The sequence below is a fragment of the Mytilus californianus genome, unplaced genomic scaffold (assembly GCF_021869535.1).
Source record: "Mytilus californianus isolate M0D057914Y unplaced genomic scaffold, xbMytCali1.0.p SCAF_6, whole genome shotgun sequence".
Taxonomy (NCBI): Eukaryota; Metazoa; Mollusca; class Bivalvia; order Mytilida; family Mytilidae; genus Mytilus; species Mytilus californianus.
The window spans coordinates 1,210,704-1,234,165 of record NW_026262712.1 but is presented as its reverse complement, the minus strand read 5'-3'; the positions used below and the strand labels follow the sequence as shown (position 1 = coordinate 1,234,165).

The 23,462-nt window shown below is 34.1% G+C and overlaps 2 protein-coding genes across 8 annotated transcripts in view; both read right to left on the bottom strand.

Moving 5' to 3' along the window:
* Nucleotides 1-23,462, bottom strand: part of LOC127705235 (AP-2 complex subunit alpha-2-like) — a 68,023-nt gene that overhangs the window by 20,968 nt on the left and 23,593 nt on the right. For all 7 annotated transcript variants that reach the window (XM_052209560.1, XM_052209561.1, XM_052209563.1 and 4 more), the window contains exons 6-19: nucleotides 22,605-22,734; nucleotides 20,888-20,989; nucleotides 19,089-19,197; nucleotides 15,740-15,962; nucleotides 13,982-14,078; nucleotides 13,042-13,179; nucleotides 12,356-12,538; nucleotides 11,920-12,017; nucleotides 11,037-11,166; nucleotides 8,644-8,745; nucleotides 6,393-6,575; nucleotides 5,390-5,586; nucleotides 3,838-4,009; nucleotides 3,050-3,174 (exon numbers count right to left, since the gene is read on the bottom strand). In XM_052209560.1, the coding sequence (XP_052065520.1) occupies nucleotides 3,050-3,174; nucleotides 3,838-4,009; nucleotides 5,390-5,586; nucleotides 6,393-6,575; nucleotides 8,644-8,745; nucleotides 11,037-11,166; nucleotides 11,920-12,017; nucleotides 12,356-12,538; nucleotides 13,042-13,179; nucleotides 13,982-14,078; nucleotides 15,740-15,962; nucleotides 19,089-19,197; nucleotides 20,888-20,989; nucleotides 22,605-22,734 (1,989 nt within the window). The remainder of the gene's footprint in view (nucleotides 1-3,049; nucleotides 3,175-3,837; nucleotides 4,010-5,389; nucleotides 5,587-6,392; nucleotides 6,576-8,643; nucleotides 8,746-11,036; nucleotides 11,167-11,919; nucleotides 12,018-12,355; nucleotides 12,539-13,041; nucleotides 13,180-13,981; nucleotides 14,079-15,739; nucleotides 15,963-19,088; nucleotides 19,198-20,887; nucleotides 20,990-22,604; nucleotides 22,735-23,462) is intronic.
* The window catches only part of LOC127705234 (uncharacterized), a 210,047-nt gene continuing 187,718 nt past the window's right edge, over nucleotides 1,134-23,462 (bottom strand). The window contains exon 15 of the mRNA XM_052209559.1: nucleotides 1,134-1,410. The gene's annotated coding sequence lies outside the window, so the exon portion shown is untranslated. The remainder of the gene's footprint in view (nucleotides 1,411-23,462) is intronic.

The window sequence follows — 23,462 nt, the reverse complement described above, 5'->3', positions numbered from 1 at the left end:
TAAAAAACAGGACCCAAAATTAAAAATCTAAATACACAGTTAGATTTGGCATATCAAAGAACCCCAATAATTCAATTTTTTATGAAATCAAACAAAGTTTAATTTTGGACCCTTTTGACCTCAATATGAACCAATTTGATAGCAGGCCCACAAATAAAAAATCTAAATACATGGTAAGATTCAGCATATCAAAGAACCCCATATATTCAATTTTTGTTGAAATCAAACAAAGTTTAATTTTGGACCCCAATTTGGACCAACTTGAAAACTGGGCCAAAAATCTAAAATCTAAATACATGTTTAGATTTTGCATATCAAATAACCCCATATATTCAATTTTTGTTGAAATCAAACAAAGTTTAATTTTGGACCCCAACTTGGACCAACTTGAAAACTGGGCCCATAATCAAAAATCTAAACACATGTTTAGATTCAGCATATCAAAGAACCCCAAGAATTCAATTTTTGTTAAAATCAAATTAAGTTTAATTTTGGACCCTTTGGACCTTAATGTAGACCAATTTAAAAAACGGGACCCCAAATTAAAAATCTAAATATACGGTTAGATTCGGCATATCAAAGAACCCCAATAATTCAATTTTTGATGAAATCAAACAAAGTTAAATTTTGGACCCTTTGGACCTCAATGTGGACCAATTTAAAAACGGGGCCCAAAATCCAAAAACTTAATACACGGTTAGATTCAGCATATTAAAGAACCCCAAGAATTCAAGAATAAAACCCCATTGAAATTGATCAAGAAATAAGCAATTTATACGAAGTATCTTCTTTTGCACAACACTGTGCAATTGAATATTTCTTGCTATTGCGCAATACTGTACAATTGACAATTTCTTGCTATTGCGCAATATTGTGCTATTGGATATTTCTTGCTATTGCGCAATACTGTGCAATTGAAGATTTCTTGCTATTGCGCAATACTGTGCAATTGAAGATTTCTTGCTATTGTGCAATACTGTGCAATTGAAAATTTCTTGCTATTGCACAATACTTATTATATAATAATTTACACATCCTGTTTGGTGTGTATCTCCTACCATATCATTATTATTTGCTTTTAAATATAAATCAGAAATAATCAACTTAAAATGGAAAATTTTAAAAGAAAAAAAAAAGGAAAAAAAGAAAAAAAAAAAAAAAAAAAATCTCCCCCCCCCAAATTTTTTGAACCCCCTTATGATTCATCACCCCCAAATTCAATCCCAGCCTTCCCTTTGTGGTATGGTACCTTGCAGTACAATTTCAGAGAGATCCATACACTTGAACACAAGTTATTGTCTGGAAACTAGAAAAATGCTTATTTTTGGCCCCTTTTTGGCCCCCAATTCCTAAACGTTTCGGGCAATTACCCCCAAACTCAATTCCAGCTTTCCCTTTGTGATATGGAACCTTGTAGTACAATTTCAGAAATATCCAAACACTTACACACAAGTTATTGTCATGAAACTAGAAAAATGCTTGTTTTTTGCCCCTTTTTTGGCCCCTAATTCCTAAAATATTGAGGCAATTACCCCCAAAATCAATTACAGCCTTCCCTTTGTGATATGGAACCTTGTGGTACAATGTCAGAGAGATCTATACACTTACACACAAGTTATTGTCTGAAAATTACAAAAATGCTTATTTTTGGCCCCTTTTTGGCCCCTAATTCCTTAACTGTTGGTACCATAACCCCCAAAATCAATCCCAACCTTCCTTTCGTGGTATTGAACCTTATGGTGAAATTTCATGGAGATCCATTCACTTAAACTAAAGTTAGAGTGCGAAAACCAATGTGTCTTCGGACGACGCCAGACGACGCCGGACGACGACGACGACGACGACGACGACGCCAACGTCATACCAATATACGACCAAAAAATTTTTAATTTTTGCGGTCGTATAAAAAGGAAAAAAAGAAAAAAAAAGAAAAAAAAAAAATCCCCCCCCCCCCAAATTTTTTGAACCCCCTTATGATTCATCACCCCCAAACTCAATCCCAGCCTTCCCTTTGTGGTATGGTACCTTGCAGTACAATTTCAGAGAGATCCATACACTTGAACACAAGTTATTGTCTGGAAACTAGAAAAATGCTTATTTTTGGCCCCTTTTTGGCCCCCTATTCCTAAACGTTTCGGGCAATTACCCACAAACTCAATTCCAGCTTTCCCTTTGTGATATGGAACCTTGTAGTACAATTTCAGAAATATCCAAACACTTACACACAAGTTATTGTCATGAAACTAGAAAAATGCTTGTTTTTTGCCCCTTTTTTGGCCCCTAATTCCTAAAATTTTGAGGCAATTACCCCCAAAATCAATTTCAGCCTTCCCTTTGTGATATGGAACCTTGTGGTACAATGTCAGAGAGATCCATACACTTACACACAAGTTATTGTCTGGAAGTTACAAAAATGCTTATTTTTGGCCCCTTTTTGGCCCCTAATTCCTTAACTGTTGGTACCATAACCCCCAAAATCAATCCCAACCTTCCTTTCGTGGTATTGAACCTTATGGTAAAATTTCATGGAGATCCATTCACTTAAACAAAAGTTAGAGTGCGAAAACCAATGTGTCTTCGGACGACGCCGGACGACGCCAGACGACGACGACGACGACGACAACGACGACGACGACGACGACGCCAACGTCATACCAATATACGACCAAAAAATTTTCAATTTTTGCGGTCGTATAAAAATGAATGAATAACAAATATGTAACACATAAACAAACGACAACCATTGAATTATAGGTTCCTGACTTGGGACAGGCACATACATACAGAATGTGGCGGGGTTAAACATGTTAGCGGGATTCCAACCCTCCCCCTAACCTGGGACAGTGGTGTAACAGTACAACATAAGAACGAACTATAAAAATTAGTTGAAAGAGGCTTAACTCATCAGATGGATGTCAGTTTTCATGGACTTCCTCTTTTTGAATATACCTTGGAGTTTCAGTATTTTTGTAATATTTTTTAGTGCACCACAAACAAAATGATGTTAATTCCTCTCCTTTGTGAAAACCAACTGTAAACAAATACTTACGTGTAAGAAATATTTAAAACTGGAGCTTCTGAGAATTCGGTGACACATTCAGCTTGGATGACCTGCTGGTTTTGTGCACCACACTCTATCACCTCACCAGCTGGCTTTGGTTGACAACTTAATTGTACAAAAAAGTTAAGGGAAAAAAATATATTCTGTAAATCAATTGCATTCCTATCATTGCTTTCAACAAAGTCATATTTCTGCTTTACCTTGAGGCGCACCTGAGATCACATGCTTATTTTAATGTCGTTCAATGAGCTAAATTTTCTATGATTGATTGTGGTTTACTTAATGTCCAGTCACAAATATTTCATACAAGTTCAGGATGAGAACAAATTAACAATAAATACAATAAGTAGGTCCTACAAGGTAGCCCTCAATTGGCATGTAGGTAGGGAGATTTTGACTGCCAATGGAATACTGTGGATTCATTATTATTTTTGGGGTATATACAAATCTTGGGTTTTTGTGGGGACCAGTGAACAACAAATATAAAAGTTCAATGAATTACAAATTCTATATAGGCTTGAATGCAGACATTGGCAACACCACGAAATCAATTATCCATGAAAATGCAAGTTTTCCTCAATCCACGAAAAATTGGTATCAACGAAAAATAAATGAATCCACAGTGTGAGGGTATGGTATGTTGGAAAGGGACCGAAATTTTGCCTTGCAACAGGCCATCTACAAACCCATCAAAGAGTTGTTGCAAGGGTTATTTACCATGCTGAGAGCACAGCACTCTCTCTACACAATGCATTAGATTTAACATAAAGGATATGATCACCAAGATTTCCTGGACACACCAAATCAGCAGTAAAACCTGTAAACTGGAATGATGTTTTGTTTCCAAAGAATATTCCCAGTCGTCCTAAATTCTGTCTATACTCCGACTTGACACCAATTTGTAATGAATCGTTTTCAAATAAAACACCATTATTCTTACATATAAATCTGAAAAATAGCAATTGTACAAATTTTTAATGGCAGTATGTTTTTCTTTTTTCTTCTTCATCATGGATTGACAGGCATTTATATATAGACATGTTTTTCAACAGATAATTATTAAACTTAAGAAATTATTCTTCAGGTCAAGCATGCTCTATTCTGTATGTATGTGCCTGTCTCAAGTCAGGAGCCTGTAATTTAGTGATTGTCGTTTGTTGCTGTGTTACATATTTGTTTTTTGTTAATTTTTTTGTACATTAATTAGGCTGTTAGTTTTCTTGTTTGAATTGTTCTACATTTGTGATTTCGGGGCCTTTTATAGCTGACTATGCTGTATGGGCTTTGCTAATTGTTGAAGGCCGTACAGTTACCTATAGCTGTTAATTTCTGTGTCATTTGGTCTCTTGTGGAGAGTTGTCTTCCCTGGGTCCCATGTATGTTTTAATGGAACAACCTTTAAATGTTATTGCAATTTAATTAACTACATTTTAAAACAAGAGGCTGTTAGAATGACAGCAAACCGGATTTCCTGCAGAGGTCGAACCCTGAACAGTTGAGCAAGTATGGAAACTACATTTAAGCTTAAAACAGCTCTGAATTTGGATTATGATTGAATATTTGATACAGCATAGGTCTGTGACACAAAAAAAAATGTGGTAAATGAACTGAAAAATTTGAAATTGGACATTTACCTATTATGGTCCAATATCCAAAATCTAAGTACATTGTTAGAATCAGCATATCAAACCCCAAGAATACAATTTTTGATGAAATCAAACTAAAGTTGAATTTATGACCCTTTGGACCTCAATGTGGACCAATTTATTAAAGGAGCACAAAATCCAAAATCTCTAAATACATGGTTAGATTCAGTATTTCAAAGAACCCCATAAATTCAATTTTTGTTGAAATCAAACAAAGTTTAATTTTGGACCCTGATTTGGACCAACTTGAAAACTGGGCCCAAAAATCCAATATTTAAATACATGTTCAGATTCAGCATTTGAAAGAACCCTATATATATTCAATTGATGTTGAAATGAAACACGGTTTAATTTTATCCATATACTTATTGATTTTCTGTTCAAACGGAAATAACTCAAACTGAATAAATGATATAAAAATAGTTCTCTAAAATTAGATATGACAATATGTTAAAGATGAACAGATGGACACACAGAGGGAAAACAGTATCTCACGATTTACCCATTGTTGACAAGCATATAAAAATCTACACTGCACTTGGCATTTGACCAGTTACTAAGGATAAAGTGAAATTTCAATTCAAAATTTTTATCTCAATTATTAAAATCGCTCCCAAAATTGGTTAAATTCTACATTTTTAAATCAACAATAAACTGGAAAAGTTGATGATCCTTTACTTACTTTCTATAATTTTCATCAGAACCAGCTGTCAGACCGTTAGCATCCATTCCACCACCGTTCTGTGTGGGTGTGTCAAATACGTCCACCAATAAACCACCCAGACCACCACCTCCTCCTCCACCAGTAGAGGGCGCTACAGTTGGTGCTCCGAGTCCTAACAAATCTGCTGACCCAGTACTGCTTGGTGTTGATAATGGCTACAAAAATTACGATTTCCGTAATTTCTGATTTTTTTCAGTAACAATATTTTTTTTATATATAATTTCATAATAATTATACTTACAACTAGGCAAACAATGACAAGTAAAAGACTTCCTTTCTTTATTATGACAACTGTGATTCATGATGAGCATGTTAGGAAAACTGACCATTGCGCTGAATGGAAGTCTTGTTCAGGAAATATTTGCAAAAGACATCAGACATCATACTTGGCAGGTTCATTAATTATTCAGAATCGAACAAAAAATGGATAGATCGCTTACTAATAAAGATAGTCCAGAGAAACCCGATACTTATAAATAATCTGTATCACACAAGCGCTTACTGTTACAAAATTATAACCAAAAAAAAAAGTGTCACATTTATCAAAATGATATCTAAACAGGGAACTGTTCCAGAAGGGTAATGAACAAAAACCCACAACAGGAAGACTGTCAATCGTAACACCGTAACTTTGGTCCAAAATTGGTAAAAATTACGGGTAAATCATAACGGTTGGCAAGGATGATATACCAAGAGCCACTGCTTGGGCCCTGGAATTGCAAAACTAGAAAACTGACATGTCAACATTTTTGCTCATTTTTGTTTGATGCACATAAACAAATAATTGATACTCATGTAAGCAACACAGTTCATGTATTGTGGCCTCTATTTCGTAACTGATTTTTGACATCATCAATCAATATGGAAAAGCAAATTATATGTACATATCAATGTTCATTGAAATCCTGGCAAAAAAAATAATTCTCATAATTGGTCTTTTTTGTATGAATAGACAACTTACAGCGGCACTAATTGCAGGAAGAGCGTGAACTTCTATATTGTTACTCATCTGAGCCTGTGGTAGTTTGTGTTCACGTTTCTCCTCAGGACCATCAGGTACTGACGATGGTTTCTTTTTTTTCAGTTTGGCGAGGATTGAAGATTCTCGTTCTGGGAATGGTGGCATTTCTTCTAATACTGTTGCCTAAAAAACAGAAAGGCGATATTTTTTCTATTAAATACTGTTGCCTACAAAATAGAAAGGTGGCAGTTCTTCTATAGTTAAAATTGAGAATGGAAATGGGGAATGTGTCAAAGAGACAACAACCCGACCATAGAGCAGACAACAGCCGAAGGCCACCAATGGGTCTTCAATGCAGCGAGAAACTCCAACCCGAAGGCCACAAGATATTCTCTTTATGTAAGTGTTTTAATCAAGTCATACTTTGTTTGTGGTAAACCTAAGTCTATTGTTTAATGACAGACCATGTCTGAAAATCAATTAAGAAAAGTGAATGGGGAATGTGTCCATGGGACACAGGTGATGTCCCTACTTGTATACAACGTCATAAAGGGACACAACTCAAGAACGGAAACGAAAAATTCAGCAATTTTTCCATTTCTAAAGGCGCATAACTCTTAGAATGGTAAAAGTGACGAGACCAATATTCAAACTTGATCTGTGTTTTGTGGTAATAAGCATTGTGTTTAAGTTTCAAAACATTAGGTTGAGGCAAACTTAAATTAGAGATCCGGACAAGATGGACGGACAAGGGTAAAACTTAATGCCCTCTCCGCTACAGCAGGGGCATAAATAGTCATTTGTGTTATATATCTTAACTACATACCCATTTTCTGCCGAAATTTTGAGGGAAAATTTACCAAAATCAAGTGAAATCATAACATTGCACAAATTATTGGATTTGTAATGTAATTCTTGATCAGACTTGAATAAAACATGTGATTAATGTGGTATGTTGTCAATTAGAATTTTTTTCTAGTCTAACCCTCTTACTTTTTGTGGCAGAATGTAAAAAACACACAAACATTTTCTTTGGTCTAGGAAATGAGAATTCTATCAAAATGATATAAATTAATTTTATAACATTGTTTGCAGCGAAATACTGTGATTTACCAGTGAAATAAAACCAGATAATTTCACATGTGAGACAAATCTTATAATTTCACTCCTCTGAGGTCAAACAACAATGGGTATTGTCAAGATGTTGTCAATTCCTTGCATTTTCTACCTGATTTCCATTAAAAAATTAATGTAATCAAAATAATAACTAATCCAAGAATTGAAATATCAAAAAATATTTAACTGGTGACGAAAGGACACTGATAATTATTGGGCATTCGTAAATTAATGTGTTCACTCACTCTTTAAAAACTTATCTGTATTTGAATTGTTAGATTTAACTGTTATTTCATAACAATTACACTAGCTTAGATTCTTAGTTTACCAGATGTTTGTGAAATAAACAAAGAAACTTCTCAAATAGACTAGGTTTCCCAGTGGGGATCCAAGACTAGGTTTCCCAGTGGGGATCCATGACTAGGTTTCCCAGTGGGGATCCATGACTAGGTTTCCCAGTGGGGATCCAAGCCTAGGTTTCCTAGTGGGGATCCAAGCCTAGGTTTCCCAGTGGGGATCCAAGACTAGGTTTCCCAGTGGGGATCCAAGCCTAGGTTTCCCAGTGGGGATCCAAGCCTAGGTTTCCCAGTGGGGATCCAAGCCTAGGTTTCCCAGTGGGGATCCAAGACTAGGTTTCCCAGTGGGGATCCATAAACAGGTGATATCAGATAATAAAGAGACAATTGAAAATTAACCAAATATAAAAACAAAAAATCTTCAATTGACCCTTTGAAGAAGTTGTTCCCCTTGTTTTACACCCTTTTACTCATTTTCACGTTTTTGGATTGATTGATTGATTGTTGGTGTTTTAACGCCACTTTTAAGTGCCACTTTTGGGCTATTTTGTGGCGGCCAGTTATTATTGGTTGAGGAAGCCAGAGTGCCCGGAGAAAACCACAGACCATCGATAGGAAAACTGACAATCCTAGTCAATTAAGATTGGAGTCGAGTGCACCTGCACGAGCGGGGTTGCAACTCACAACCTCAGTGTTGACTGGCTAGTGATTACAGTAGTAGAACAACTTAGACCACTTGCCCACCGCGGCCCCTACGTTTTTTGGAAGAAACTAAAGTAGATAGAGACAAAAAACAACAATACTTTGTCTTTAAAAGACCATTTTTTCTACGAACTTACCAAAACATCAAGTGATGCCACTGTACTTAGTTGTAAATATTCTACACTTCTTTGTTGTAACTCCACGTCAGAATTTTTCAGGTTATTGTTACTTTTTAAAACCTACAAGAAAAAATGTGGTCAGTTTGTACTTTTTAGCATCTTTTATTGGATAAAATCCTCAGTTACAGAATATAGTATTTGACCAGGAAAGGCGCTGTTCATATCTATTTTTTAAACATTTGTAAAGAGTTCAACAGAATCATGTGTCTCATCTGCTACTGCTGCTGTTCATGTAAAAGTGTTGACTGCCAAGAGCCAAAAAACTTAAGTCCATTTATCAGTTAAATAAAATGCTCCGCTGGGGCGCAGCTTGTTACGACCGCAGAAGTCGAACCCTGAACAGTTGAGGCAAGTATGGTCACAACATTCAAGCTTGATACAGCACTGAATTTGGATTGTAATTAAATATTTGACACAGCATATGTTTCTGACACAGAATGAATGTGGTCTAAGAACTTAAAAATTTTTAATTTACCTATTCAAACCATATCATTATTATTTGCTTTTATATATAAATCAGAAATAACCAATTTAAAATGGAAAATTTTACAGAAAAAAAAGGAAAAAAAAATCCCCCCTCCTCCCAAATTTTTTGAACCCCCTTATGATTCATCACCCCCAAACTCAATCCCAGCCTTCCCTTTGTGGTATGGTAGCTTGCAGTACAATTTCAGAGAGATCCATACACTTGAACACAAGTTATTGTCTGGAAACTAGAAAAATGCTTGTTTTTTGGCCCCTTTTTGGCCCCAAATTCCTAAACGTTAAGGGCAATTACCCCCAAACTCAAACCCAGCTTTCCCTTTGTGATATGGAACCTTGTAGTTCAATTTCATAAAGATCCATACACTTACACACAAGTTATTGTCCTGAAACTAGAAAAATGCTTGTTTTTTTGCCATTTATGGCCCCCAATTCCTAAAATTTTGAGGCAATTACCCCCAAAATCAATTCCAGCCTTCCCTTTGTGTTATGGTACCTTGCAGAACATTTTCATAGAGATCCATACATTTGAACACAAGTTATTGTCTGGAAACTAGAAAAATGCTTATTTTTGGCCATTTTTTGGCCCCTTATTCCTAAACGTTTTGGGCAATTAACCCCAAACTCAATTCCAGCTTTCCCTTTGTGATATGGAACCTTGTAGTTCAATTTCATAAAGATCCATACACTTACACACAAGTTATTGTCATGAAACTAGAAAAATGCTTGTTTTTTGCCCCTTTTTGGCCCCTAATTCCTAAAATTTGGAGGCAATTACCCCCAAAATCAATCCCAGCATTCCCTTTGTGATTTGGAACCTTGTGGTACAATGTCAGAGAGATCCATACACTAACACACAAGTTATTGTCATGAAACTAGAAAAATGCTTGTATTTTTCCCCTTTTTGGCCCCTAATTCCTAAAACTTCGAGGCAATTACCCCCAAAATCAATCCCAGCATTCCCTTTGTGATATGGAATCTTGTGGTATAATGTCAGAGAGATCCATACACTAACACACAAGTTATGTCTGGAAGTTACAAAAATGCTTATTTTTGGCCCCTTTTTGGCCCCTAATTCCCTAACTGTTGGTACCATAACCCCCAAAATCAATCCCCACCTTACTTTAGTGGTATTGAACCTTATGGTAAAATTTCATAGAGATCCATTCACTTAAACTAAAGTTAGAGTGCGAAAAACAATGTGTCTTCGGACGACGACAACGACGACGCCAACGTCATACCAATATACGACCGCAAAAAAATGCGGTCGTATAAAATCCAAAAAATTAAAAAAAATATTTTTAAAACTTTGCTCTTGACCAAAAAGCAGCTTCTGTCCAAGTTTTGTTAAATTACAAGGTTTGACAAATTTATTAATGTCTGAAAAAACTTTAATCTCAGACTGAATCTAAATGTCGACATTGCAATTACAGAAACTAGGAACCCAATGTCTCATTTTCAAAACTTTCTATGCAGACTCAACAAAAAAATATTGGACAAATGCCAATTTTGCTGGTCGTATATTATCCATGACATCATACTGGACATATATCCAACTATGTTTGAAATGATTGAACAATTTTGTCTCTAATTTTGTATACATTTAAACCATTTCTGACCAATATGATTGATTTTTGATATCTACATGTTAATTCAATATATACATGTGATTTCCCAGCTCTCACCATATCTATGTATTAAAAAGAAATGACATCTCTAATCCAAAAGCTAAGTGAAGGAATCCATCGAGAAATTAGGCCAAAGCTTTCCAACTATAATCACCATGGATGGGTGGACATAACAAAATCCATTTGAAAATTTGTGCAAGTCAGCTGTTTTTATATCTTGATATGAAAAGACAAACTTACATTTTGTATATCTCCCTTTATTTCAGGAAACAGATTAATGAACTTGATATATGTAGACAAAAGAAGTCCTCTGGTTGCTGGTCCACATAAATGATATTTACTGTGTAATAACTGGAACTGGATTATTGCACTGAAACACACAAAAGTTATGTTTTTAATGATGTAAATTACACATTTTCAATTTTTACGTACTATTAAGGCATCCTCTGACTTTTTCCCAGTAATCTCTATTTGCCAAAGTGGAACATTTTTGTGTGCTGGGTTCAATTCAGTAATTTTGTGAATAAGCTAAAATCAGGAGCATGTTCCTTTGCATAAATTTCATCTTTAAAAAAGAAAAAGTCTCTTGCGCAAGAAAATAAAAAAAAAATGTAACCTTGTGTACAAGTTTGGACATCTTGAAATTTGACCTCATCGAAAATAAACCATTTCACAGTACTTGACAATATTTTTAGAAAGCATGCATTGGAAATACACTTCTGACACAAATGTTCAAATTCTACATATTTATACAGTTTATTAGTCATTGCTCCAAATACTCTTGTTTTTTTATTTAAGTGTATTTAAGTACCAGACAATTTTAGAATTATCCGAAATCAGATTCTTGGTTCATAAGACTACATTTTTTTTCCTATTTAGAAAATAAAAGTATGTTAAAATTCATATCATTTTTCATATTAACCCTTACAAGATGAGATATAAATTCTATAGAATGCACTATAAAACATTCATATACAGGTCAAATGGTGATATACATTTTTTTTAAATTTGTTGCAACAGTTGTCCTTTAGTAATGCATTTTAAGTTTTGTACTATATTTTTAAATTGTTTTCAAAAGTATTGTATAAAAAAAATCAAATATTTACTATATATACAACTTTACCTTGACCTAGGATCTCCAGCAATTAGATTACCAAACTCTCCCAATATATATCCCCCAACTTTGACCATATTTTCATGGCAGGCAGGAGCCTGTAATGCCTGGAATATCAGAAAGCAGTGCCTTTCAATGAAGCTGACATTATCCCTATTATTAGTACCCTTTCAATTCTAGCAAATTTCTTCAAATAAACTCAGACTTTTTTTTCAGATTTGATCAAAGAGTCCAGTGATATATATATGTTCATTAAAATTGAAAACAAAATTACTGAATACCTTGAATAATTAATAAATTGTAACCAAAGTTTTACTGAATAAATGGAGCAGTACAATATAAGAAAACAAGCATGCAATTGACACATTTCTGTACAATATCTGCATCACACTTCCCTTAACATAGTCTTGTCCACAAAAAAAAAGAAGATAGTTTAAGTCCTCACCTCAAAAACAGTTTTGGCTGCATATCCTTGGACATCATCTCTATTTATAACAATCTGTATAACTCTATACCAAACCTCTTCACTGACGTAATCTCCCGATATTCTAATTAGGTTCAGGATGACATCCACATACCAGGTGTAATCCACAGCATACTTCTCTGCCAAGATGGCTACCTTCAGGACCTGAAACAGGTATATTATCAGGATAAAAATTAGATTAGGGATCCCCAAACCATATTCTTTTTACGCACCAACCTCAACTTTTATTATAACAGGATTTTTCAAAAACAAACTTTTCACCGACTTATTTGTAGTTGTAGCTGCTAATTTAATCAAAATATATATATCGAATTGACCAAACCCATGTTCATATGATTATCATAAAATTTTGACATCAAATATTTACTTTGACCTGTTGACAAAAATATAAAAATTTCAAGAAATTTGAGCCACACAATATACAGGAATAAGTTCATTGGATACATAGCAGTTTGACATACACTGATTTTGATCATTGAGAAGCTTCATTTTAGCTTTACAAACATTATGTGATTAAAGTGTTTATCTGATTTTTGAAGACTTGACTCCTTTAGGTGTTCTGTAACCTCTAAAGTTGTGTTTTAAGTTTTCCTTGCCATGATCATTGGAAAAACCCAACAAGTTGTAATAACAGATAACTATAATACCATTTCCTCTCTTATTGAGTAATCAGCTGATTCCAAATATTCCAACATTTCCCCAACAATTTCTTCAGCGTTTGTTCTATCACACATAGCATACAGAAGATCTACTGCCCTTTGTCGTACACTCACATCTCGTTCAGTCTGAAAAATATACATGTAAAATCATCAAAAGGTTCATTTAATTTAACCAAGTCAATGCTTTTCATGACCATGAAGTAATATACACAAACCATTTTGTAAATTGAATATCTGAGTATACAATATTAATAATATTATCTTGACTGGTAAAATGTATTTTGCAGCAGGAGAAAATATGAGAACTGAACAGTAGGTAACTGTGAGATAATGTATAAAAAAATCTGCATTTAAATTGGTAACAGGAAATTCATAATAATCATTACACTTGGAGAAAAATTTGCCATTGGTAAAAACAGACTAAACCTAATTTCATCATCTCATCCTATCAAAGTATTTTAAAAGTTGTATTTGGTAAAGTATTTAATATCGTAGTTTTCCCCTTCCCATAATATTAATTAAAACTGATTTCCAAAAAGTATTAACAAATCTGTACTATAAAAAAAAGATATAGAAATAGAAATTCTTTTCCTATCCAATTAGGCCTTAAATAAAATATTGTTTGTTTCCCCAATCCCAACCGATCCTGCAAAAATGGTCCTACTCAGAAAATTTTATTGTCAAAACTTAGTCAAATATTATTTTATTCATTTCCAATTTTCAGGCTTGCCGGATCATCCGATAATGTTCAAGCTTTTTGGAAAAATAAAATTATTTCCCTACCTACCTACCCACACCTGCTTGGCAGGGTCTGGATTGGGGAAACAAACAATATATTAATTTAGGCCCTAAGGAGCATTATTTTGAAAGGGAGATATTTTTAGTAATATTTGGATTACTTCCCTTTATATATGAAAATAGTCCATACCTTTAATGAAGTAATTACTGTTTCTTGATGTTTTTTTACTGCTTCATGAGAGAATTCTGATGTGGCTAATAAACACATACTCTCTAATGCAAGATATCTGAAATTATAAAGTATGTCAATTAATGAAAACTTTTTAAATCACAAATATTCTGCAACAACAACTGAAATTATAACGAATTATAAGAATGCATGCATTGTTGTTCTTAGCATACCCTCATTAGTAATTCAAAGTATTGGTAAGCAGGAAATAGGTGTCTGACAAGTATGAAAAGGGCCCACACGTAACAATCCATCACTACTAAGCTGGTGAACATATATGAAGTCATGTGTTCATTCGCCATATTGAAAAAAATCAAAGTATGAGACAAACTATAGTAACAGATGACTTTGTAACATATATCTATAAATGATTAAATGTTAAGAAGAAATATAAATGCCAGTTGATGTAAGATGTTTCTAAAACTTAAAATTTTTTTAACCATAAACTGTTAACACAGAGCTATGTCTTGCCTATTTGTTATTTTGATAATGCAAATATTGAAATTAAAATAGCAGTACTTTAAAACATGTAAGTTATGCAAATATTTAAAGTCAATAAACCACGACTGAAGGTACAGGGCTAAACAATCTCCATGGAAATGAGATGTGCCATACTAATACAACTGCAAACCAATTACAAATTGACTTTTCATAAGTCGTTCCCTTTTAAACAAACCTAAACACAAACATTAACTTGTAAACTATGTAAAAGTTTCAAAGTCAATGAACCATAATTAGGGGGTGGGGTTATATAATCTCCATGGAAATGAAACTTGCAAATGCCAATACATTTGCATACCAAATATCATTGACTTAACATTAGTGGTTCAGCTTAAACTGACCTAATCACAAACTAATACATGAAAACTAAGCAAAAGTTTCAAAGTCAATAGATCACGAATGAGGGGGCGGGGCCAAATAATCTCCGTGGAAATGAGATATGCAAATGCTTATACAACTGCATACCAAATATCATTGACCTATCACTAGTGGTTCTCCATAAACTGACCTAATCACAAACTAATACATGTAAACTAAGCAAAGTTTCAAAGTCAATAGACCTTGACTGAGGGGGCGGGGCCAAATAATCTCTATGGTAATGAGAAGTACTAATGATTATACAACTGTATACCAATTAACACTGGCCTACCACTAATGGTTCCCCTTGAACTGACCTAATCACAAACTAATACATGTAAACTAAGCAAAGTTTCAAAGTCAATAGACCTTGACTGAGGGGTCGGGGCCAAATAATCTCCATGGTAATGAGATGTGCCAATGCTAATACAACTGCATACCAAATATCATTGACCTACCACTAGTGGTTCACCATGAACTAGACCAAATCACAAACTAATACATTGTTGACGCTGCTGCCGCCGACAACAGCATACCTATGTCTTGCTTTTTGACTCCGTCAAGGCGAGACAAAAAACAATTCTGACCAAAATTTTGACCCCCTCAAAAATAGGCCTAGGACGTCTTTAAATATGTATATCTATGACAATATGCATAAAAAATTTTGAATTCTGTTGAGGCAATCTTGACTTATTAAATGACAGACAGACAGACAGACAGACAGACAGACAGACAGACAGACAAAGACAAACAGGACAGAGTGATGAGTAGAGGGTACCTACAGCAACCTACATCCCATTAGTTTCTCTGTGTTGTAAGAATTGTCCTAATTGATTACAAGCTCTGGCTAGAGTTACCTACCTTAGATTAGTTTCTCTGTGTTGTAAGAATTGTCCTAATTGATTACAAGCTCTGACTAGAAGATTTGGATCACTGTCCATGTGTATGATAAGATTAATGGCCTCAAACAAAACAGCATTTTTAGAATTGGAATGCTGAACTTTCTTTGACTTTGGGGGCTCCTGAGCCTTGTTGAGTATTGTTTCCAGACATTCTGTTAGTCGTGTTCGAACAGCAGGATCCTCTGAAAAACACAAATATAAAATATACATGAGACAGTCCTATCCATGAAGAATCATAAATATATATGTCATTATTCAATTTCAATAATTAATTATTAATATGTCTAATGAAATATCAACAGTGTTCTCCCCAGGATTTTTTTAAGGCGCAAAATTCAAGGGCGCGTAACTCTTTTTTTAGAGTGAACGTTTGTGATCTGAAGCAATAAGTCATAAATCATGACATGCAATATGAATTATAATGCTTTGTGTTATGTGTTTAATAATGCAGAGTATTAATGAATTACAAGAATATATATATGAAATAAATTGATTTTAAACACAAAAGTTATTTATATTCAGTCAATTAAAGAAGTCAAAATATAAATATTCATCTCTACTCTCTGCTCCTTCTAGGGATATTGTTTCAAGATAGTGTTATTTTGTTGGACAGTCTGTTCCTCAACTTTGTCTTTATCCTCTTCAGGGTTAAAAATTAAACCCCCACTCACAATAACTTTTGCTTATACCCCCTTTAACATTTCTAAGCCATGAAAACTCAAGTCAGCCACTTGTCTTTGAAACCAGAAACATGGTGCTTGCTTTTATCAATTGCTAAAACTTGAGCTTGGTTGGGATTAGGAGAAGCAATGAAATCTGCTTATACTGACAGTGTAGACGGAGGTGTATTCCCCTTTTCATTAGAAGTCATTGGTCTGAAAAAAACTTCTACTTCCATCATCTACCTTTTGCTTATAATTCACCCCTTTGTTATTTGCAGAGAACATGTTCATTCAGAATTAATAAAATTGAATATGGTTAAGATATTTGGTAACAATTTTTTTTTATAAATGAACAGCTGACCAGTTTCCATAGTTTCACATTACTCATTAGATTACGCTTCCGTGCGTATTATTGTTTAATCCTATTTTTGGCAGATAGATATAAACGAAACTTTACAAATTCGTTAAAGTTAAAACCATTGAAATTATTTACCAGTGACATTATACAGAAGCTGCGGCGATTCTGTACCCGTGTTGATTGTCACATATTTCCCGACGCACGGATTCACGATCGATGTTCAATGACCATTTTATTTCTAAAAATATGACAGTTTCAGACAAATTTACCTTGCAAGCAACATTTTTTCACTTTCTATTAAAGTAAATCACTCCTCGTTATCTTTAATCTTTATTTTAATTTTTTCAACTACTAATACTTTCATTCATAGTTTTCATCGTAAATATCTTTAACAATGTGTATTCAAATTTATCATGTGTATTCAACACGTTCATTGGTCGTGTTTAAATAGATTCTTCTTCTCGACCAATGAAAAAATTCGTTATATAAATGGTCAAGTGATCACATACACGATGCGTAAATACAATGTATTTGCGATCTATTTCTTCAATTTCTGCACTGAAGTTTTTAAATTTTTTTAATTTTCTTCAAAAAATATCTATCTTCTTGATGATCATTTATGCTATTACCTGACAACATAGTCCGATAAGGCTGAGATAAGCGTGGCTCAGGTAAAACTAATTATCAGTTATTGCGTAACACTGACCGACCCATCAGCGGTGATCAGTAACTTGACAATTTTAACCAACATTTATAATGAAAATGTGAAAATTAACACGCTGCGGGATCAAGTATTAAGGGACAGCGGCCAATTAAGACGCTGCGGGATCTACAAAAATATTATGAAGGCGCTGCGGCACCGCAGCGTCATATCGGCCAGGGGAGAACACTGATCAATCCCACCCTCCCACATTCATTTAATTGAAAAGCCCTACTATAAATCTTTTTGATATTGAGATATACAAATGTGCGAATTGTATGCTCCATCTGATTTATATATATTAATATATATATATGCTTTCCTCAAATTCATCTTCATGGTTAACTACCTGGACCAATATTTTAGCTTGGAAAATGAGAAACAGGAGAACTAGAAACTTAAGATTGTGGATGAACTGGTATATTGATTCTTATGTACTTTGTACTTCATCTTTTATAAAAGTTCTTCTGAAGGTCTTAAATGTTGAATCAGAAAATCACCTTATTAAAGGCCAAATGGTTGTTTAACTGGTAAATCACAAATGATAATGGGTTAGGGTTGATCAGTCTTTTTCGTCTTACTCCTAGATGCTGCATGCTTGGTGGGGAAGCAGTAAATACTAATTTTTAAGTGGTTATATTATAGTTCTAAGTTCTTTGGTTTGACATGGTCCTATATAAGCCCACATGTGGACGGTCATAAGTCTTTGGTTTGAACTGGTCGTATATAAGCCCACATGTGGACGGTCATAAGTCTTTGGTTTGAACTGGTCGTATATAAGCCCACATGTGGACGGTCATAAGTCTTTGGTTTGACATGGTTGTATATAAGCCCACATATTGATGTTGGTGGGAGATCTTTGATACAAATAAATGGGGAATGTGTCAATGGGACACAGTTGATGCCCCCGCTTGCATATCATATAAAGTTATAAATTTAAAAATTAAAGGGACATAACTGAAGTACGGTAAAAGTGACACTACCCAAATTTGTACTTGATCTGAGTTTTGTGGTAATAAGTATTGTGTAAAAGTTTCATAACATTCGGTTGAGGCAAACTTAAGTTAGAGAACGGAAACGAAAAACTCAGCAATTTTTCTATTGGTAAAGGGCTTAACTCTAAAACGGTTATAGTCATGCCACCAAAATTCAAATTTGATCTGAGTTTTGTGATAATAAGTATTGTGTATAAGTTTCATAACATTTGGTTTAGGCAAACTTAAGTAAGAAAACGGAAACGAAAAATTTAGCAATTTTTCCATTTGTAAAGGGGCATCACTCTAAAACAGTAAAAGTGACTCCACCAAAATTCATAAAAAAAGAAGATTTTGTATGATTGCCATTGAGAAAATTCTCCTACAGAGACCAAATGAGTTAGATGTAATCAACTATAGGTCATGACTATGGCCTTCAACAATGACCAATACCCATACTGTTTAGTAAGCAGCTTGGAACAGGCACCTACAGGATGTGGCAGGGTTAAACATGTTTGTGATGAGCACTCAATCCTCCCACTAATCTGGAAGAGTGGTGTAATGGCACAATAAGATGGTTTACTGTATTCTTTTTATAGGTTATTTATTATTACCTGGTGGTGGATAATTCTGAAGAAGTCGAAGAAGTTTTACAGATAACCATGGAGCTGGTACAAAATAGTATGTGTAGTCCTGTAAATCTGTGTACGATGATGTCACAATCTGAAAATACAAAATATTATGTGTAGTCCTGTTAATCTGTGTACGAGGATGTCACAATCTGAAAATACAAAATAGTATGTGTAGTCCTGTAAATCTGTAAATACAGCTGTTTCACAAACTACGCCTCTTTTGGGGAGATATATAATATTCATAGATATTTTGTTTTGTTTACGTATTGGTTCCCAGATATGATCTCATAGAGACATAACTTGGGAATGTTATCAGTATTAATACACGTGGTGGCGACAAAAATTGAATTCTGAGGAAGACCCAAAGTGAAGGGAGGAGTAGTATAGAATTTTAGTATATGTTTAAACTCTTAGAAGTTTGGGGCATATAATTGTTGAAAATATGCTACACAGCCCTATGTTTTGACCCTTGAATAAAATAGTAGTGCATATCAACTTTCCATTCTAGGATCTAATTTTTTACGAAACTTCATAATTAAAGTGGCAAAGTTTTAGCCGTAAAGGGAGTTCCTATGGGAAATTGCATTGTCTATATTTACAGAAGTGCAACCTGTAAATCTGTGTACGATAATGTCACAATCTAAAAATACATAACATATCATTTCCCCATAACTGATTTATGAAGGAAAACAATTGATGTAACAATCTGAAAAGATGAGAAAATACATGGGGAATGTGTCCTTGGGCACAGATGATGCACCCACTTGCATATAAGGTTATAAAGGGACAAAACTCAAGAACTGTAAAAGTGACCCTACCCAAAGTTGTACTTGATCTGAGTTTTGTGGTAATAAGCATTTTGTATACGTTTCATAACATTTAGTTGAGGCAAACTTAAGTTAGAGAACGGAAACTAAAATTTCAGCACTTTTTCCATTTGTAAAGGGGCATAACTCTAGAACGGTAAAAATGACACCACCAAAATTCAAATTTGATCTGTGTTTTGTGGTAATTATCATTGTGCATAAGTTTCATAACATTTGGCTGAGGCAAACTAAAGTGAGTTAACAGAAACGAAAAATTCAGCAATTTTTTCATTTGTAAAGGGGCTTAACTCTAGAACTGTAAAAGTGACGCCACCAAAAATCAAACTGGATCTGTATTTTGTGGTAATGAGCATGGTGTATAAGTTTCATAACATTTGGTTGAGGCAAACTGAAGTTAGAGAACGGAAACCAATTTTGTTATGTACAGAGGGACATACAGACGGACAAGGGTAAAACTTAATGCCCCCTCCGCTACGGCGGGGGCATAAAAACTAGGTTCATTTATCAGTAAACTATGGACATTAAAAAAAAAAAATAGTTTCAAAAGTTTGCTCTGGATACTGTCTTTTGCTCAAAATAAAGTTCCAAACAAAATCCATGAAGGTTTGACAAAGTAACTGATGTTTGCTTTATTTTAAACGAAAGTCAACTATCCACCATGAACAATTTAACATTTTTTTTCATTAGCCGTTGATCCTTCCAAGTGATAAGTGATCTTTTAAAAGAGTATCTACGGTCATATCTAACAAATTTATGTGGTTGTTAGTAGCGTTACAGAGGTAATCGTTAAATAAAGTTAAAAGTTCTATGAAATTTTAATACAGTTGAGACATAATTTCTGCTCTGTAGATTGCCCTCCTTTTTATTGAACTTTTACAGACCTTTGTCCTTGTATCCATATTGTATATGGTTTAAGTAATAACATGTATAATGTTTCTGGTATATCTATCTTACTCTGCTAAGTCTTGATACTGCTAATGAAACACATCCTTTATATTCCTCAGGACTTCTCTTCACTAAAGCTTCTATGAAACTGGCAGCCGATGTAACAACTCCCTGAAATATAGAATATAAGGCCCTACAATCAAAATTATTTGCTTCTCAGGCCAAATAAAAAAAGCAATACAAATCAAGAAAAAGAAGCTATAGTCTATATGCCAGCTTGACAACAACTCGAAAGACATAAAGGCGCCAACATACTGTCTATAACAGGACATTCGTCTCTAAAATATACCAAAGTCTAAATTGAACCATATCTAGAAAAGTGGTGAACAAATTCAACAGGGACCTTTAGAAATCTGTCTGTTCTAAAATGATAAAAACCCTATGACTCTCTTCTGGAAAAATGTGAATATTAAAGTAAACATTTATCAGTGTTCCAGCTTGAATCTCAGGGCAGAAGGGTGCTAGTTGTCTGAAAGGGCACTTTAGCGTTATAACCCAGATTTTAAGGGCAATGTTGGACAGTGTATAAATTACCTTGAATATTGCTAGGCTCAGCTGGAGACCATTAGTTGTATTTAAACCATATTCAAAAAATAATGTGTTCTTGATATTGGTTCCAATAAGAATTTTATTTATCAAATTATTATACCATGAAGCAAAGCATATCATTTTGATGTTAATCTAAACAAACTTGTACATTTGGTAAGGAAAATAGTCATCAGAAATTTCAATGTTTTATAACTTATACCAAAATAGACAAGCAGTTTTGAAAGATGGAGTTATACATGCAAAATTGAATGTTTAATGTAATTAAATTATCTACATTTAAATTACTTGTTCAAACATATAGTATATATGTTATTGAGAGTAATTTATTATCATTTGAATTGTTACAAAAAAGTATTTTTAAGTGCACACCAAAGTGCTCCTCAGTAAGGAGTTTTATAAATATAACAGGTGAGACAGGAGATGATCATATTATATTGATGCAATAATATATTGCAGAAGGTATAAACAGTTACTTTTTTCTCCATCATTGTTAAAAATAAGATTGTTGAGTGCTCTTATGTCAGGATTATTATAAAATACAAGAAGTAAAACAGGAAGTGAATCTTGTTATGTTCAAAGTACAAATTTCTTTGATTCTTCTTTAAATTCATACTCATGGTTATGAAACAAAACATTTTTTTTACCAATTAAGTTAAAACTATGTATGCCTTTAAAATTGTTTACGATTTTATTTTTTATGTTATGCCTACTGAAATAAATTTTTTCAGGTGTACATGCTGTACATAAACATTACAAATGGATAACATGTGGACATTTCATTCTGTATTAAATATCTAGTATTTGTTCAATTATCTTAAATCCACTAATTAGCAGTTAACAATCATTAACAAAGGTGATAAAACTGCCAAAGCATTAGGTATTTAACTTAATCCCATTGTCAGTTAATTAGTGTTACACAATCAGGTAACAATTTTACCGGAAACGCCGGTAGGCATGAAATTTGGAAATTTTATTTTTTTGAAATGGCAGAGGGGTGCATTCTTTTACTTTGGAGGGCAGAAGGGCGGGGGTAAGGGCACCAAGGGCGGGCCGCCCTTCTATTTAGGGCAGGCGGGAACACTGATTTATGTATATGTGCTACATCTTATCTTTTTAGAGTTGGTTAAAACATATGGAGGTGCTCCTAAAGACAGAAGAATATAGCTGTAAGACTTACCATGTGTTGATCATTTAGAAGATGTATGACTCGAGATGACCATTCTGATATATTGATAAGATCAGGTGACGTACGTAACAAACGTAACAATGTCAATGCAGCACTCTGTTTCACAGCATCTATCGTATCTCTGAAGGTATAAAATACATTCCATGGCTGATTTGCATCTTTATCAAAGTTTTTATTCTTTAAATGATGATTAAAATACAATTTAATTGGTAAAAGCTTTTTATTGGTTGAAATTAAATTACCTCTGTCAAACAATCATCTAAATTATCTGATCTCGCCAACTTTTGTACACCGGAGTTACTTCAATCAGACGTAAACAAAGCATCTTCTCCATCGTTTCCAGTGTGACAAATCACAACAAAACTGACATGGACAGCTGTTGGCATAATACGGGATATGTTCTTCTCTTACATATTCTATGATGATATGATACTAAACCCCTAAGGGGAGGGATTGTACTTGATTTTCATATGATGAAGACATAATCTTTCAGTCAGTTGAATTCAGGTCTGGAACTGGCATGTCAATAACTGCTAGTAGTCCTTTGTTAATTAATATTGATCATTGTCTTTTGGCTTAAGTTTCTTCTGTTACCTATTCTAACATCGAACTCTGACTTCTTTTAAACTAAGTTTTACTGTGCGTTTTGCTGTGTGTTTGTTTATTCCACATTGGCTAGAGGTATAGGGGGAGGGTTGAGATCTCACAAAACATGTTTAACCAAGAGTGGATGTTGTCCTTGGTTTCTTTCTGGCATATTTTTTTGTTGTTCATTGTTGAATTGTAAAGAGAAGGCCGTTAGATGGATAGTTTACCCATTGGAAATCATATCACATCTCATTATTTTTA